General features: G+C 41.4%; 1 protein-coding gene across 3 annotated transcripts in view; it reads right to left on the bottom strand.

The window, feature by feature from the left end:
* Positions 1-6056, bottom strand: part of tjp2a (tight junction protein 2a (zona occludens 2)) — an 87266-nt gene extending 81210 nt beyond the window's left edge. For 2 of the 3 annotated variants that reach the window (XM_030148625.1, XM_030148626.1), the window contains exon 1: positions 5589-6055. In XM_030148625.1, the coding sequence (XP_030004485.1) occupies positions 5589-5695 (107 nt within the window). In that variant the 5' untranslated portion in view covers positions 5696-6055. Of the gene's footprint in view, positions 1-5588 lie in introns of all 3 variants that reach the window. The other variant, XM_030148624.1, reaches the window with a different exon arrangement.
* Positions 6057-20036: the final 13980 nt, after the last annotated feature.

Here is a 20036-nt window from a genome sequence, read left to right as displayed (position 1 = left end):
AAGGGGAACCAACTAACGATTAATGAATTAATCGATAATTTGCCTCCCTATGCCTCACCTTATTATTTATACATGTTTATTACAGATAGTGTTACACAAACATTTAATAACAGGCAGAAAATACACTTTATTTTCTTTGGACATTTCAGGTTGTTTGCATTTTATTGTTAAAGGATAGTTAGTAAATGTAAATATTTTCATAATTTCGTGTTATTTTTTGCACTAAAAGAGACAAACATGGAGTTGGCGTTATTTCATCATTGGAGGCTTGTTTTAAACACATGAACGAGGCTGGTTTCTGTGCTTCTTCTGTTAAAGGCCTGGTTTCCTGCTGACAGTCGGATGAATATAAAGGCTGTTTTCATGTGTTCTGTCAGACTCAGCTGTGTCTGATGCTCTGACATGTCTTTAATGAAGTTAATACAGTGGAGTGTGAAGTCTGAGGAGGACTGGGTCACAGATCTGCTCCAGGTCCAGTACCGGTTCAGTCTGTGGAGGACTGGGTCACAGATCTGCTCCAGGTCCAGTACCGGTTCAGTCTGTGGAGGACTGGGTCACAGATCTGCTCCAGGTCCAGTACCGGTTCAGTCTGTGGAGGACTGGGTCATAGATCTGCTCCAGGTCCAGTACCGGTTCAGTCTGTGGAGGACTGGGTCACAGATCTGCTCCAGGTCCAGTACCGGTTCAGTCTGTGGAGGACTGGGTCACAGATCTGCTCCAGGTCCAGTACCGGTTCAGTCTGAGGAGGACTGGGTCACAGATCTGCTCCAGGTCCAGTACCGGTTCAGTCTGTGGAGGACTGGGTCACAGATCTGCTCCAGGTCCAGTACCGGTTCAGTCTGAGGAGGACTGGGTCACAGATCTGCTCCAGGTCCAGTACCGGTTCAGTCTGTGGAGGACTGGGTCACAGATCTGCTCCAGGTCCAGTCCGGTTCAGTCTGTGTCCAGGTCTGTAGATGTGATGGTGTTCAGATCAAACCTCTGGTCTGTCTCTACATCTGCAGCATCACAATGATTACAACCAAGGTTCAGTCTGCATCAGGGCATTAACTGAAAAGTCGGTTTGTCGACGTGTCAGCCTCTGTGGCACAAGTTGATGTTACTTTGGTGGAGTTGACTAGTCGTGTGTTACTCTCTCTCTCCCTTCCATCATCCGACATGGCGCGAGCCATCATTGATACTCTCATCTTTCTACATGAAAACATGGAGCACAGTGAGCAGTAGTGATGTGAGGATCAGCGGACCCGGCTCAGGTTGGTGCGGGTCCAAAAAAATGGGGCTTCCTTTATCCGAATGACAAATGGCATGGAACAACGAATGACCACTAGGGTCAGGGTCAGGGTCAGGGTTAGGGTTAGGGTTAGGGTTAGGTCATTCATTCCATGCCATTTGTCCTTTGGATTAGGGAGGCCCCAAAAAAAGTCACTATATTTGCAGGCCAAAAAATTCCACAAAGTGGTTTAAAAACCAAAGACCCGCGCATCACTAGCGCAAGGCCAAGACTGAAGGAAGAAGACGACTCAGAGTAGGAACTAAACTGACTGTGATCTATTTAAACTCTGGTCTAATGTTCTGAACCATGGAAGCACCACCAGTACTGAAGAATACTGTGGACAGACAGTGGGTTTGGATTATTCTGTTCATCTATTTCATTCAGACAATGCGCTCTTTTCTTTAACTTGCTGTGTGTCTTTTCTGCTGCCGTTTCTGCCCCCCCCAATGAACCTCAATTCCTGAGCGGGGGGGGCTAATGTCGCTAACGCATGCACGAAAATGTCAGTTGCGACCCTCCCCCCGCATGTGAGTGTGAGGAGAGTGTCCCCCTTGGTTGAGAACCTCTGCTCTAAATCAACAACGATATCAGATCAGTATCAGATATCGACTGATGTGCAAAGTCCCAGCATCAGCATCGGAACTGAAAAGGTCTGATCGGTCCATCTCTAATAGTTCCTATTGAGTAGGGCTGTGTATTGGCAAGAATCTGGTGATACAATACAAATCACAATACTAGGATCATGATACGATATATACACACACACACACATATACATATTTATATATATATAAAATACACACACACATATATGTATATTATGAATATGTATGTACAGATACGATACAAATATCATGATACTGTAAAGAAGGTAATTTTTTGTTAGTTTCTTTTTTTTTAATGATTATTTCCTTGAAGAACTGAATTACACCAGAAATCTGTACAAATTCTAAACACATTTTATTTGATCAGAACAGGATCTAATGTTGTATCACAAAATGTTCCTGTGTTCAAACTTAAATTCTGTTTTACAGACATTACAGTTTCAGATCCTGTTCAAATGTTCATATTCTATTAGTTCAGAACTAACATCAGAACAGTATTTTTGTGTGATCCCAACAAAGGAACTAACATTATTTAATAAAAGAGTGTTAAATAATAATAAATATAATATAAACAAAAAAGAAAAACCAAAAAAAAAAAAAGAACCTCCACAATATCTGCATTTGAGTAAATACCTAAAAATATCGATACAGTATTGTGAAATGAAATATCACGATATTGCAGAACCGATATTTTCTTACACTCTTATTATTGATCACTGATAGAAGTCATATATGGACTTTGATTTGGGTCCATGACCTTTGACCTTGGGTGACCTTAAAGGGTCAAACTCAATCTGCTCTGAAACTACTGACTGTGGGAAGCGGAGGTTCGTGCAGCTGCCTGGCAGCGGCAGTGCAAACACATTATATCATATGGCTGCAACACACATGACGCGGAAACAGCTGAAACGTGGAAAACGGCTGGTTTGGTTATGGTGGAGTACACTTCGATGACAGACAGACTGACAGATTCATGATACTGAGGATATGACTGAGGTTTGACAGATCTGATGAAAAAGTGGTGACAAAAGTCTTCCGCAGCTTTAAGCAGTTCTGGAGATCAAGCTGTGAGAAAGTGAAAGTGACCTCATTTTATCATTGACTACCTGCTGCTGCCCCCAGTGTGCCCGACGATATAACCCCATATTAGGAACTAAGCACTGGAATGGGATTATTAAGTACTAGTATCAGTACTCGGTATCGGCAAGTACTCAAATGTAAGTACTCGTACTCGGTCTGGAAAAAAGTGGCATCGGTGCATCCCTAATATAATTCTTTTGTTGTTTGGTTTTCATGCTAATTTGAAACAAACAAACAAAGTTCAACATCAGTGTCCGTCGTGTCTCCTCTCGTCGTCACTCAAAACCACACCCTGTCTGATAAACCAACCCGACATGCTCAGAGTTGAAGTGAACTCTGGGTTTATTTACAACCAAACTCCGGTAAAAGCCGTGGGATTGGGCGCCGACAGACTCTTAATGTGTCACATCCCGTCATAATGAGTGGAACACATGTCGCTTTCATTAAATCAGTCCGCTTTAAACAGATCCTGACCCAGTTCTGTCAGTCTGTTAGCATTAGCTTAGCCGCGCTCAGCCCACGTCATGCAGGCTTTAGCCACTTTCAACTATTCTGCACAAATACCCTTTTGTCCCACAGCGTCATGTGACCCAGTGGATCCACATCAGACACAGATATGATCACTTTGTCTGACTTTTCCAAGTACACTTGAATGTTTCTTTCACTTTACATTAATACGTTTATTATGTAAACCTCTGACCCACTGACACCAAATCACATTATTAGACTGAACATTTATATTTAGTGTTTCATCTGATTCTTTTTGCACAAATATTTATCTACGTTTATTTGAATTCTCATTTGGATCATATCTGTCTAACACAGACTGAACAAATTCATATTTGGACTGTGTTTAATAGAGTGTTTAATGTGTATATTTGTTGTTTATGTATTCATATATATATATGTCGAGGCCCAAAACGGAATCTGGCCCGATTCAGAATCGGGCCGGCCCAGAATGGAATTCTATTCTAGGCCGGCCTAGAATGGAATCCTGCTGCTATAATGTTATTTTTATACCAGGTTTAATGCAAATGATCTAAATTATGACAAAAATCAATACATGGAATTTGCAAATATGTGAAAAAAAATGAAACAAACAACATTTTAATTGTAAACTATAATACACTTTATTTACAAATAGAACCTAGTGGTACTCCCCACCAATATATGGTACAGTGAAATCGACTGAAATTGACAATAGTTACTCAAGGTATGTAAGACTGAAAATGTAAAATTATGACAAATTATGGAATTATGGATCATTTGCATTAAACCTGGTATAAAAATAACATTATAGCAGCAGGATTCCATTCTAGGCCGGCCTAGAATAGAATTCCATTCTGGGCCGGCCTGATTCTGAATCGGGCCAGATTCCGTTTTGGGCCTCGACATATATATAAGTGTGTGTGTGTGTGTGTGTTCAGAATAGAATAGAAAAGCATAGACTAGAGTAGGATAAGAAAACATAAGAAAACAGAGTAGAATAGCACAGAATAGAATAGAATGTAATAGAGTAGAATAGAAAAGCACAGAATAGAATAGAACAGAATAGAATAGAGTAGAATAGATAGAAGAGCATAGAACAGAATAGCACAGAATAGAATAGAAAAGCATAGACTAGAGTAGAATAGAATAGCGCAGAATAGAAGAGAATAGAATAGAAAAGCATGTAATAGAGTAGAATAGAAAAGCATAGAATAGAACAGAATAGAATAGAACATAATAGAAAAGCATAGACTAGAGTAAAATAAGAAAACATAGAATAGCACAGAATAGAATAGAATAGAACAGAATAGAGTAGAATAGAAAAGCATAGAACAGAACAGAATAGAACAGAATAGAGTAGAATAGAATAGAAAAGCATAGAATAGAATAGAGTAGAAAAGCACAGAATAGATAGAAAAGCATAGACTAGAGTATAATAGAATAGAACAGAAAAGCTTGTAATAGAGTAGAATAGAAAAACAGAATAGAATAGCACAGAATAGAAAAGAATAGAATAGAAAAGCACAAAATAGAACAGAATAGAATAGAATAGCACAGAATAGAATAGAAAAGCATAGACTAGAATAGAATAGAATAGAATAGGAAGCATAGACTAGACTAGACTAGACTAGAATAGAATAGAATAGAATAGAATAGAATAGGCATAAACTAGAATAGCACAGAATAGAAAAGCACAGATTAGAATATCATAGAATGGAATAGCATAGAATGGCACAGCCTTTATTGTCATCTCTGAAAGTCTATAAAAACCTGTGCATTAGTATTTGAATAAATATTGTTTTGTTTTAGTCTGAACAGATGACTGTTGTACGACTTCACTGACAGTTTTACACATTTATGTTCCATTACTGAAGTGACTGCATGAGGACACATGAGATACACATCGGATGGACACAGATCTATGCATTATTTTTAGTATTGATAATTCTTTGCCTGCCACTTTTCTTTCTATTTGCCCAGACCAGCTGTAGCCCACCCACCCCCCTGGGGTTAATACAGGATTCTGGTCCTGGTCCTGGTCCTGGTTCTGGTAACTTTCCTCCTCAGTACCAGCTCCTACTTGTGCGTCTGCTGTGTGTTTTCCTCTTCATCCTCTTATCTAACCGTGGCGTCGGACTCACCCCGGCGGTCTCCACAGTTTCCTGCCGGGCGGAAGCAGCTCTCGTTTGTTGAGGGGGACGATGCCCATGGCCGCCTGCATGATGGTGATGAACTTCTTAAACTTCATCCTCTGCTCGTCCTCGGCGTCGCGGACACACACACACACACACCGGCGCTACATCCATCGCCCCGCGTCTTCCAGCGCCAACGCCAGCATCCTCAGCCTCTCGGGGGGGGTCTTCTCCATGACAACGAGCGGCTTCGGCATCGGCTACAAGTCGACGACAGATGTCCTTTTGAGCTTTTGTGAGCGAGGAAAGGAAGGAAGCGGCCACGAGGCTGAAGGGGATCACACCACGTCACTCTTACATAATTCTGGAGCTTCTCTGAACATTACACTGATGAAAACACAGCTTCTGCCACAAACGCCGCCACCGCCGCTGTCACCACAACAACCACAACCACCGCGGCCGCTGCTGCTGCTGCTGCTGCTGCTGCTGCTGGGATAATTGTGGTACTAAGCTCTGACAGATCATGAATGCTCCCCGCCCCCTGCTCCTATAATCCCCCCCCCATCCAGGCTTAGTCTTCTCACCATTTACACCCCGACCGACCGACCCCCGCTCACCCACACACTCCTCCGCCCAGCAGGGATTACCCCTCGCTGGCCGAGGTTTACTGACGGCAGAATTACTACATGACCTGTCGCTTCAAGATCAACCAATTTTCCAAGCGCTCCCTCCCAGAGCCGTGTCCTAAATTTGGGCTTTGATTTGTGTGAAAACTCACGGTTTCCTCCAGCTGCTTCAGTTTATGACTGAGGAAGGACCTGAACCATCCAGGAATCAGCATCTGGACAAAGACCATAAAGACCAGAAAAACCAGAAAAACCACAAAGACCACAAAGACCATAAACACCAGAAAAACCACAGAGACCACAAAGACCATAAAGACCAGAAAAACCACAGAGACCACAAAGACCATAAAGACCAGAAAAACCACAAAGACCAGAAAAACCACAAAGACCACAAAGACCATAAAGACCAGAAAAACCACAAAGACCACAAAGACCATAAAGACCAGAAAAACCACAAAGACCAGAAAAACCACAAAGACCACAAAGACCATAAAGACCAGAAAAACCACAGAGACCACAAAGACCAGAAAAAACACAGACCATAAAGACCAGAAAAATCACAAAGACCACAAAGACCATAAAGACCAGAAAAACCACAAAGACCACAAAGACCATAAAGACCAGAAAAACCACAAAGACCAGAAAAACCACAAAGACCATAAAGACCAGAAAAACCACAGAGACCACAAAGACCAGAAAAAACCCAAAGACCATAAAGACCAGAAAAATCACAAAGACCACAAAGACCATAAAGACCAGAAAAACCACAAAGACCACAAAGACCATAAAGACCAGAAAAACCACAAAGACCACAAAGACTGCAAAGACCATGAAGATCAGAAAGTCCACAAAGACCAGAAAAACCACAACGACCAGGACTCACTGTGGACCAAGGTTATTATCATTAATGAAAACTAATGAAATGACGAAAACTCGAATTGTCAAAACATTTTCATTAACTGAAATAAACAAAAACTATAATTAAAAGGAAAAAACGATAACTATCTGAAACTGTTATGTGTGTTTACAAAACTAACTAAAACGGATAAAAATTCTGGATAAAATTCCCTTCGTTTTCGTCTTTGTCAATGTCGGACTGATACGAAATCAATTTATTTCGCTCTAGCAATTTAAGCTAGCGGCACCATGTGACACTTCACGGTCCGTCACTTGTGGTTTCCAGTCGTCTTCTGGTCCCCACTCTACCTGGAAACATGGAGACTAAAGTTGGGAGAAAGCAGCAGAGTCCTGTCTGGGATTTATTTGAATACGACGGAGAAGAAGAGAAAAGAGATGACAAAACTAAAATTAATACTAAAACTAAGCATTTAGAAAAAAATGAAAACTAATAAAAACTAGCAAACCTGCTCTAAAAAATAATTAAAACTGAATTAGAGAAAAAAGGTCAAAACTAAATCAAACTAAACTATGACGAAAAACCCAAAACTATTATAACCTTGCTGTGCACATCATAACATTTCTTTAAAACCAGACTCTGAACCATTATTTAGAATCACATGTCGGATTATTTCTAATTCAGGCAGTTTCTCTCCAATTAAACTAATTTGGAAGAACCGTACATCTACAGTAGTTCTATACGTGGGGGTGCGGTCCATAACTAATGTAACCAACGCTGAGGTGAAACAAAAGTGAAACCTAACATGCTTTCAACGTCCAACTCCCAGCTTCTGTTCCTCTGTTCTACTGTGGATCTTACATGAAATTTTCACACCTTCTAACCTGTATCCACTGGACCCCTCCAAATGAATTTGTCACGTTTACCCCCCCTTTACGGCGCCCCAGCTGCATATAACATTATTTTGACCGACATCAGTCTTGTCAAAACCGAACCATTCGCAGGCTAGTGATGTGGACCCACGTCTGCTATGAAATCATCCGCTAAGACGGGAGACTTCTGCAGATTTCCTCCATGTGAGATGATGTTTTGTTTTGGCTTCCGCTGAGTCACCACGAGACTGAATCCTGTCCGCTGATTGGCTTCTGAGGCACGCATTCGACCAATGAGGACTTCCATGTACCTCTCCTTAACCGTCTACGCACCATTCATTTGTTTTCATTTCAGGACAGTTTGAATACTCCATAATGTAAAATTGCACATTGTCAAATCAATATTCACGACATTATCATAGGCGATATATATCACCCACCTCTAAGCACGGGAAATGAAAAGCAGGAAATGAAAAACAGGCATCACTGATGAGGGCGGGGCTAAAGGAGGTCATAGGTCATGTTAAACAGATGGCGTTTAAGGACTTTAATGAACTTGACCGCGAAGTCATGGGGTCGTGACATCATCACCGAATCCTCTGACACCGACACAGCTTAAAAACACACACATTCTGGATTTTACTGAAATGGGCCCGAGTCGGTTTGAACACGAGGAAACAGTGTCCGACATTTATCTGATGTGTTATGATAAAGGCTTTTCATACATTTGGGATTTAAACTGTGTGAACGATAATGTCATGAAGAGCTGAACGACGTTAAAACACTGATGAGCAACTATTTTTATGCAGATGTTTGTTAAAATATAGGTGCCACTAAAAAAAAAGCACAATTTGGTGACTTTTTTTCTGTTGAAAAGATAAGAATATGGAAAAAATGACATTATTATCCAGCAACTAGAGCTGAAACTATTAATGGACTCAAAGTGATCCAAAAAAAATCATTCAATCACAATTCTCCTGAATCAAAGCTTTGTTTCCTTCATTTCTCTGCTGTTAAACATTGGTTCCACTGTTGTGTTTTACACAGACGCTTATTGTGACGCACAAAGATGCTTCAATTCAGGAAAACTGCAATAGAATATTTCCCTTCAATCAATCCGAGTCGATTAATCGAATCGTGAATTTTTGCATTCGCTTCAAGCACCTAATCGATTAATCTGTTGCAGCTCTACCAGTAACATTAACATACAGTAGCTAAACATTTGACTGATTATCACTGGGGTTCCCAAAGTGGGGTACGTGTACCCCCAGGGCATACTGGGAAGTTTTTTGGAAAAATCCATTAAATAAGTCAACATGTACTGAATATAAAATAAATAATTAGAATTAATGCCGAAATATAAAACAAAATAAATACATTCATATAAGTAGTTTTATTGTCTGTCATCTTGTTTAAGCTTTGGTAACATTTGAAGAACATTTAGATTTTATATTATTCAAAATGAGTTTATTTGCGTAGCTAAGTAATTATTTTGTTGTTGATGAAAGGTTCATTTATTAATTAAAGGTGGGGTAGGAGATGTTTTCCTGGAGCATTTTTTACTATATTCCTTAAAATCCCCTTCACACCCCGATTACAACTAATTAATTAAATGCTCTAACTAGGGGTGTAAGAAAACATCGCTTCTGCAATATATCGCAGTATTTCATTTCACGATACTGTACCGATATTAAAAAAGTACTGTATCGATATTTTTAGGTATTTATACAAATACAGATATTGTGGAGGTTAATTTTTGTTGTTTATATTTTATTTATTGTTATTTTAACACTCTTTTAGTAAATAATGTTAGTTCCTTTGTTGGGATTGCACGAAAATAATGTTCTGATGTTAGTTCTGAACTAATAGAATATGAACATTTGAACAGGATCGTAAACTGTAATGTCTGTAAAAGAGAATTTCAGTTTGAACACAGGAACATTTTGTGATATAGCATTAGATCCTGTTGTGATCAAATAAACGTGTTTAGTATTTGTGCAGATTTCTGGTGTAATTCGGTTCCTCAAGGAAATAATCGTTTTAAAAAAGAAACAAACAAAAAAATGGCCTTTTTAACAGTATCATGATATATCGCGATATATCGTATCGTGATCCTAGTGTTGTTATTTGAATCGTATTGCCAGATTCTTGCCAATATACAGCCATACCGATGGCTGTCTGTACCAACACTGTAAAACATCTGCGTTTACTGGAACAGACGACCGACACAATACGACTGCAGAAAGAACTGGGTGAAGAACGCCTGGAAAAAAAGCCTGTTTACAAAACCTGTGAGACTCATTTATAAAACCATTGTATAAAAATTGTGTTGTTTGTCGTAGCAATGCGATCTTTGTAACCCCACTGACCTCATGACAATGTTGGTTTTGAACAACTAATCCACTATTTTTACAATCTAAAACTTTAAAACTCATTGACCTTGTGGAGTTCAAAACTATTCAAATAATGTGTAAAACAAAGAATAACTGACCGCTGAGCAATATTCAAGAAACGTTTTGTGAAAGAGAGGAAGGCTATGATTTAAGGGGAAAGTTAAATTTAAAGATTCATAAAGTACGCACTAGGTTAAAAAGTTTCTGTATCACCATCTGTGGAGGAAAACTGTGTGTGGAGATAAAACAAATATCAAACACAATTCAGTTTAAAAAAAGATATAAAGAATTGATTCTTGAGAGGTGCAGTATTTAATAATGACAATGAGGCCTGTTTGTTTATGGATAATGTTGTACTGATAAATCTGCTGGAATTATTGAAGAAACTTGTTGAGTGTGTTTGTATGACTGTACTGCCATGAACATTTTGTTGTGTATAATTTAATTACTGCATTATGTATTTGTTGTGGCTCGATGCTAAAATTAACAAAATAGTATTGTTTGATTGTTGTATTAAGTTAGTGATAAAGGTGTAAAAGCACTGAGGGTCTGGATTAAATAAGTTTAGACTTCTTCCTACTGCTTTTGCAAAATTCAAACTTGCACGTACAGGGGTTGGACAAAATAATGGAAACACCTTAAAAAATCAACAAAATATAATTTAATATGGTGTAGGTCCGCCTTTTGCGGCAATTACAGCCTCAATTCTCCGAGGTATTGATTCATACAACTTGTGAATTGTTTCCAAAGGAATTTTAAGCCATTCTTCAGTTAGAATACCCTCCAACTCTTTTAGAGACGATGGCGGTGGAAATCGACGTCTTACTTGAATCTCTAAAACTGACCATAAATGCTCAATAATGTTGAGGTCTGGGGACTGTGCCGGCCATACGAGATGCTCAACTTCATTAGAATGTTCCTCATGCCACTCTTTAACAATTCTAGCTGTATGGATTGGGGCATTATCATCTTGAGGTGAAGGTGTTTCCATTATTTTGTCCAACCCCTGTACTTGAAGATAGATACTGATCATTTAAATGTTATTTTGTTTTTGTCTTAATTTGCTTTGTTTTGTTTTATTTGTTTCTTTGCATGTTCAAAATAATAAATAAATGACCTGTTGGTTTTTTGTTTTTGAATCTGAAAAAAAAAAACTTTCATAAATAAAGAGTTTAAAAAAAAAAAAAGCTAAATATGACTCCTTTAACTTGTAAACAGACTTTGTGTACGTCCCTCAAACCCTCCACAGGTTTCTTTGAGTCCGAGTCGACCTTCATTTGTCATAGAACGTGTTTATCGTCGTCGTGTTTATCGTCCCCGTTCTGACCCGACCTGACCCATCCAGCGGGTTAGAGGTTTGGATCCGGTCCTCTTTAACTGGGTTCCTCTCAGACTCGTGCTCAGATTAAACGTCTCTATCTATTGGTGGCCGAGTCGCCATCTGACAGCAGGCCTCCATGTCCTGACAGGGCTGGAGGAAATAAATAAATAATCTGCCGGCCTCTTGATAAGCTGCCAGCCAATGCACGACTCCGGACAGGATTTATGTTCCAGCAGCTTGGACGTCTGGATTACGGCCGTGGACGCTCGTGCCATCAGAGCAGAAATCTGTCCACGCGCCGAAAGAAAAACAGGAAAAGCACACAATGGGAGGAGGGGGAACGAATCAGATATCTATTTTTAAAAGCATCAGGGAAACGACGAGGCCAAGGCGTCCTGGACCGCTGTCTACGTCACAGCAGAGGGGTCCGAGTCCCTTCAGTTCAGATCCACGTTCAGACCAACATGATCTACTGCACAGGTGTCGAACATACGGCCCGGGGGCCAAATGCAGCCCACCAGAGGGTCCAATCCGGCCCCTGGGAGGAATTTATGAAGTGCAAAAATTACACTGAAGATATTAACAATCAAGGATGTTCAAATCATTTTAGGTCATTTTTGTGTAATTTAACTTTTCTGACACCAAAACAAAAAGAAAAATGAGCTTTTTTTCATTATTTATAGATTATTAAAATAGTATTTTACTGGTTTAGCACATTAGATTAAACATCCTTGATTAATAATGTCTTCAGTGTAATTTTTGCATTTCACAAATTCATCCCAGGGGCCAGATTGGACTCTTTGGCGGGCCGGATTTGGCCCCCGGGCCACATGTTTGACATCTGTGCACTAAAACAAAGAGACAAATTTCATTATTTATAGGTCATTATGACAGTACTTTACTGGTCTGACAGAGAAAAGAGCAACATGACGTTGAATCAAAAAAGACGAAGGTTTGGCCTTTGAGCTTCGACAATAAACGACTAAAGGGATTATCACAGCAGTCAAAGACTATGCTTATTTTCCTCCTCAGATGTCGAGTCACTGTCAAAAAACAAACAAACTAGGTAACAAAGAGGAAAGAGAGAGGACGCCACATCAACAGGAAATACATACTCAGGTTACCAAACAGCATCTCATCAGTACGGACGTGGATATTTACCTCCACCAGAGAGGTTAGGTTTTGCCAGCGTCTGTCTGTCTGTCTGTCTGTTCTGTTCTGTTCTGTCTGTCTGTTCTGTCTGTTCCGTCTGTCTGTTCCATCTGTCTGTCTGTCTGTTCCGTCTGTCTGTTCCGTCTGTCTGTCTGTTCCGTCTGTCTGTCTGTTCCGTCTGTCTGTTCCATCTGTCTGTCTGTTCTGTCTGTCTGTTCTGTCTGTCTGTTCTGTTCTGTCTGTCTGTTCTGTCTGTTCCGTCTGTCTGTTCCGTCTGTCTGTCTGTTCCATCTGTCTGTCTGTTCCGTCTGTCTGTCTGTTCCGTCTGTCCTGTCTGTCTGTTCTGTCTGTCTGTTCTGTCTGTCTGTTCCGTCTGTCTGTTCCGTCTGTCTGTTCCGTCTGTCTGTCTGTCTGTTCTGTCTGTCTGTCTGTCTGTTCCGTCTGTCTGTTCGTTCTGTCTGTTCCGTCTGTCTGTTCCGGTCTGCCTGTCTGTTCTGTCTGTCTGTTCCGTCTGTCTGTTCTGTCTGTCTGTTCCGTCTGTCTGTTCGTTCTGTCTGTTCCGTCTGTCTGTTCTGTTCTGTCTGTCTGTTCTGTCTGTTCCGTCTGTCTGTTCTGTTCTGTCTGTCTGTTCTGTCTGTCTGTCTGTTCTGTCTGTCTGTTCTGTCTGTTCCGTCCGTCTGTCTGTTCCGTCTGTCTGTTCCGTCTGTCTGTCTGTCTCTTCCATCTGTCTGTCTGTTCCGTCTGTCTGTCTGTTCTGTCTGTCTGTTCTGTCTGTTCCGTCCGTCTGTCTGTTCCGTCTGTCTGTTCCGTCTGTCTGTCTGTCTCTTCCATCTGTCTGTCTGTTCCGTCTGTCTGTCTGGTCTGTCTGTCTGTTCTGTCTGTTCCGTCTGTCTGTCTGTCTGTTCCGTCTGTCTGTCTGTCTGTTCCGTCTGTCTGTCTGTTCCGTCTGTTCTGTCTGTCTGTTCTGTCTGTCTGTTCTGTCTGTTCTGTCTGTCTGTTCTGTCTGTTCCGTCCGTCTGTCTGTTCCGTCTGTCTGTTCCGTCTGTCTGTCTGTCTCTTCCATCTGTCTGTCTGTTCCGTCTGTCTGTCTGTTCTGTCTGTCTGTTCTGTCTGTTCCGTCTGTCTGTTCCGTCTGTCTGTTCTGTCTGTTCCGTCTGTCTGTCTGTCTGTTCCGTCTGTCTGTCTGTTCCGTCTGTCTGTCTGTCTGTTCTGTCTGTCTGTTCCGTCTGTCTGTTCCGTCTGTTCCGTCTGTCCTGTCTGTTCCGTCTGTCCTGTCTGTTCCGTCTGTCCTGTCTGTTCCGTCTGTTCCGTCTGTCTGTCTGTTCCGTCTGTTCCGTCTGTTCTGTCTGTTCCGTCTGTCTGTTCTGTCTGTCTGTTCCGTCTGTCTGTCTGTTCCGTCTGTCTGTCTGTCTGTTCTGTCTGTCTGTTCCGTCTGTCTGTTCCGTCTGTTCCGTCTGTTCCGTCTGTTCCGTCTGTCTGTTCCGTCTGTTCTGTCTGTTCCGTCTGTCCTGTCTGTTCCGTCTGTTCTGTCTGTTCCGTCTGTCCTGTCTGTTCCGTCTGTCCTGTCTGTTCCGTCTGTCTGTTCCGTCTGTTCTGTCTGTTCCGTCTGTCCTGTCTGTTCCGTCTGTTCTGTCTGTTCCGTCTGTCCTGTCTGTTCCGTCTGTCTGTCTGTTCCGTCTGTTCCGTCTGTCTGTCTGTCTGTCTGTCTGTCTGTCTGTCTGTCTGTTCCGTCTGTCCTGTCTGTTCCGTCTGTTCTGTCTGTTCCGTCTGTCTGTCTGTTCCGTCTGTTCTGTCTGTTCCGTCTGTTCTGTCTGTTCCGTCTGTCTGTCTGTTCCGTCTGTCTGTCTGTTCCGTCTGTTCCGTCTGTTCTGTCTGTCTGTCTGTTCTGTCTGTTCCGTCTGTTCCGTCTGTCTGTCTGTCTGTGTGCAACATAACTCAAAAAGTTATTGAAGGATTTGGATGAAAATTTCAGGAAATGTTGATACTGGCACAAGGAACAAATGATTAAATTTTGGTGGTGATCGGGGCTGGGGGGGGTGGGGGGCTGGGGGGCCCACTGATCTGCCTTGGCAGAGGTCTGCGCTCTCCGAGTGCTTCTAGTTTAATGACTGAATTGTCATTGATCAGTTTCATCATAGAAAATATAGATCTGTATATACAGATATGTATAGATCTATAATCTGACACAAACATACCGACACAAATGTTTCCTGTTTCCATGTTTGGTTTTTGTTGATTTTCATCCAAACATACAGCCCGTGGACTAAAACCGGCCCACCTACGGGTCCAATCCGGTCCATGCATGAATTTGTCAAATGCAAACTTTAAACTAAAGTGGATCAGAACCAGTTAAATACCAGTTAAACCTCCTGTCCTAGCACTTTCTAACAGTCCATTTTAAATGTATTACCATGTCTATTCTGTCGTTTTTACTTGGTATTTTATTTCACTGTTTTTAAGTGTACAGCTGCTTTTATGTCTTTGTAATCTATTCTTGTATTTTAGTCTATTATTTTGCTGTTTATTCTTCTGTACGACACTTTTAATTGTACAGCTGTTTTATGTTTTTAATCTATTCTTGTATTTTTCTTTCATTTTTACTTTTTCCCCTGTAAGTTGCTTTGGAACAAAGCGTCTGCCAAACGCATAAATGTAAACGTAAATAATAACAGAATAACCTATAAATAATGAAAACTATGAATATTTTGGGTTTTTTTAGTGAAAAAAATGTAAATTACCATACATCATTTACATTTATAAACTATCCTTTCACAAAAAAACGTGAATAACAAACAAATATGAACACGAAATGTGTTCATATAAATCAGTGGAATTGGACCAATATTCTGTTTGTTATTAAATGTCTGTCGATCCACTGTATCTGTACATTCTAATAAACATGTGTAAATGATAAACTGAAGCAGAATGTTGGTAAAATTACACTTATTTTTTAAGAAATTTGAGCTGGTTCATGTTATTCACATTCGTTAAAGGATAAATGTAACAAAAAGTTCTCAGCCTGTTTACATGCTTAAACAAGAAGGAGCTGGCCCGTCTACAGTTTGTCCAGAACTCTGCTGCCAGGCTCCTGACCCGCACAAACAGGAGAACCCACATCACTCCCATCCTTAAATCTCTCCACTGGCTCCTGTTCTATATCGTCTTCATTTCAAAATTCTTGTGCTAACTTTCCGGGCCCTACATGGCCAGGCCCCTGCATACATTGCTTCCCTGATCCAGCCCTACAGCTCGACTCGTAGCTTGAGGTCTTCAGGACAGCACCTGCTGATGGTTCCACACACCTGCTGATGGTTCCACACACCTGCTGATGGTTCCACACACCTGTTTTAGCACACGCGGTGACAGGTCTTTTAAAGCTGTGGCACCACGTCTATGGAATGACCTGCCTCTACACCTACGGTCCATGGACTCTGTAGAGAGCTTTAAGAAACACCTCAAAACCCTCCTGTTCAAAAAGGCTTTTAGTCTCCCACCTGACCCAGGACCACCACAGACTGATTACACTCTATGTATTCATCATAACGTACTCCATGTGTCATCCCCCCCCCCCCCAGTCTCTCTATATCTCTATCGCTCTCTCTTTTCTCCTCCTTTACTCTCTCTCTCTCTCTTTAACCCCACCTGGTCCTGTCAGTCGTCCATCCTTCAGGAGTCTGGGTCTGCTCCAGGTTTCTGCTGTTAAAGGGAAGTTTTTCCTCGCCACTGTCACCAATCACAAGTGTTTGCTCCTGAAGGATTCTGTTGGGTCTCTGTAAACTTAATTTGATTCTGATTTGAATTGATAAAGCACTTTGTGACTCTGTCTGTGAAAAGTGCTCTATAAATAAAATTTACTTACTTTACTTTACTTCTCAAAATGGAGCTTGAACTCGACCCGGTTTCTCTGCTTCTGGGCCTTCCTAGTGTTTGTGTACCTGATGTACATGACAAAAAACTGTACAATGTTAGGGCTTTTTGTGCTAGGAAAAATATTCTACAGCACTGGATTTTGGATAAAACCTCCTCAGTTGTGGTGGTGGTGGGGGGGGGGGGGGGGGGGGCGCATAGGGTACTAATGGAATTCATCCCCCTGGACTTTCTGACCTGACTCATGCACCACAAGCCCAACGCCTTTGAAAGAATATGGAAACCATTCCTTGACTACATTAATGTGAATATTTCTGCTAGAATGACAAGAGCATTTGTATAAAAATGATTTTATTCTATTTTTTTTTTTTTTTCTACCCAGCTTCCATTGTATTGAATACTGTACTCTACTTTTCGTATATATATAGCCTGGAAGGTATGTTTATGTGCATATGTATATATGTGTGCATTTATGTGTGTATATGCCTATATATAATTTTATTTCTTTATTTATTTTCTGACCACTCCCAGCCTGTGTTTTGTGTTTTATTTTATTTATTTTTTGTGTGTTTACAAAAGAAAAAACCCAATAAACTCAATTATATATATATATATATATATATATTAAAAAAAAAAAAAAAAAAAAAAAGATAATTGTAGATGTAAACATTTCCCTAATATAGTTTTTCCTTTTTCACTATTATTATTTGACTGGCTCAGATCCACTTCAGATCACTTTGTGCTCAAAGTGGAACCTGAACTAGTATGACTTCAACAGCCCTGGTCTACAAGATCAGTGAATTAAATACAGGAAAAACACCTGATTTTCACTGAAAAACACCAAATTTTAGAGGATAATCTTCTAATAAATGGTAATAACTGACTTCCAGAAGGTTCAGTCTGGAGCCTGAACTCTGTTGGACCTGCTGTAGAACTGACTCTGGGGGTTTGTGGGTGAAGGCGGAGCCTGACGGAGCCGCTCATCTTGTGTTTTGGTGATGGAGCTGATCTCTGGTGAACAGACGCCGTCCGTCGTCTTAATGCCTTTACGTAAGCGCCGGTTCCTCTGGCGCCCGTCACCGCCTCATGTGTGGGAGCGACGGCCTCGCCACGGTTACGTAACCTCGTATGTGGTGCATGTGCAGGACAGATGGAGCAACACATGTCACTCACAGATCTGACGACGGCGTGGAGGAAATGATGGACAGATGAGGAGGAAAGGAGGGAGGGATGAGGAGGAAACGAAGGACGGATGAGGAGGAAACGACGGACGAATGAGGAGGAAAGGATGGACAGATGAGGAGGAAAGAACGGACAGATGAGGAAGAAAGGAGGGAGGGATGAGGAGGAAACGACGGACGAATGAGGAGGAAAGGATGGACAGATGAGGAGGAAAGAACGGACAGATGAGGAAGAAAGGAGGGAGGGATGAGGAGGAAACGACGGACGAATGAGGAGGAAAGGATGGACAGATGAGGAGGAAAGAACAGACAGATGAGGAAGAAAGGAGGGAGGGATGAGGAGGAAACGAAGGACGGATGAGGAGGAAACGACGGACGAATGAGGAGGAAAGGATGTACGGATGAGGAGGAAAGAACAGACGGATGAGGAGGAAACAAGGGACGGATGAGGAGGAAACGGCAGAAGGATGAGGAGGAAACGACAGATAGATGAGGAGGAAATGACAACAGATGAGGAGGAAATGAGGGAGGGATGAGGAAGAAACGATGGACGGATGAGGAGGAAATGAGGGCTGGATGAGGAGGAAACAACAGATGGATGAGGAGGAAACGAGGGACGGATGAGGAGGAAACAACAGATGGATGAGGAGGAAACGACGGACGGATGAGGAGGAAACGACGGACGGATGAGGAGGAAAGAATGGACGGATGAGGAGGAAACGACGGATGGATGAGGAGGAAACGATGGATGAGGAGGAGGAAACGACGGATGAGGAGAAGGAAACGACGGACGGATGAGGAGGAAACGACGGATGAGGAGGAGGAAACGACGGACGGATGAGGAGGAAACGAGGGATGAGGAGGAGGAAACGACGGACGGATGAGGAGGAAACGAGGGACGGATGAGGAGGAAATGATAAACAGATGAGGAGGAAACGATGGACGGATGAGGATGAAATGACAGAGAGATGAGGAAGAAAGAATGGACAGATGAGGAGAAAACAAGGGACGGATCAATCTAACAATAGAAGTGGGCGGGACTTTCACTGGAGGAGAACTCAACTCATCCAATCACAGTCCATATGTGACTTCTATCAGTGACCAATAGGAACTAGACTGATATGTGGGACCATGTCCCTGTTCTACCATTAACAGATGGACCAGGAGAAGAAAATGAACAGTGAGAATATTGACAAAACTCGTAAAAAAATGTAAAATCTAAATTTTTCAAAACTGTGAATAAACTTTGTAGAAATTTTCTTACAGAAGATATAAATAAAAATTGGAAATGAATCTGATCAGTAGTTCTGTGGGACAAGATGTTGCTAACGATGATGATGATGATGAAGATGAAGATGACTCTTGACCTGTCGCCTTCATACTCATCTCCTATTGGTCGATGAACAGTTTGACTCCTCCCCACTAATGTCTTCAGTCTAAATGTGTCGTTAAAAACCCTCGTTAACCCTAAACGCTGCAGAATCAGCCTCTGTCGGTTGTTTTAAGGTTGGACCGGAATTTCTGACGTTTCTCGAAAAGCATTTTTACAGTCGGTGAAATATAAAGAAAACCGAAAAACCACAGATGGACCAGAGCAGATGATACCGTCAGAACCAGACAAAAACGGCAGAACTAGACGATACCGTCAGAATTTATTTTTATTTATTTAACCTTTACTTAACCAGGAAATCCCTTGAGATTAAAATCCCTTTTTGGAGGGAGACCTGGCCCAGACAGAACACCATTAAAGTTACAAACAGTCTAAAATAAAACACATTAAAAACAGACACAAACAACAAAATCCACCTCAGATAAAGCAGTTGCACTCGTCAGTAACACAGTTTTGTTTGTTTTTTCTTATCAGAGTTTTGAATTCTCTCAGACCAAATCCTTCCTCTGTAATGTGTTCCATGACCACGGCACAAAATAAGAGGAAACTGTTCTGCCAAGTTCTGGGTAAACCCTGGGAACCTGTTAGAACAATGTTCTAGAGAAACAGAAGTTCTACCAGCTGTGTGTGAGTGACAACAGATAAATATGAAGGATGGGTTTGGACATAAACATATACCAACACTGTTTTCTGTTTAGGGATAATGAAGACCAGGAAACCAGACCATAAAGAACAGAGACTGAAAACACAGAGCGGTGTGATCCAGAGTCTGGACAGGAAGTGGAGAGGAGGATGGACA

This window comes from Sphaeramia orbicularis, chromosome 12 (assembly GCF_902148855.1).
Source record: "Sphaeramia orbicularis chromosome 12, fSphaOr1.1, whole genome shotgun sequence".
NCBI lineage: Eukaryota > Metazoa > Chordata > Actinopteri > Kurtiformes > Apogonidae > Sphaeramia > Sphaeramia orbicularis.
Note: the sequence above shows the minus strand (reverse complement) of the source record. Positions and strands in the feature narration are given on the sequence as shown.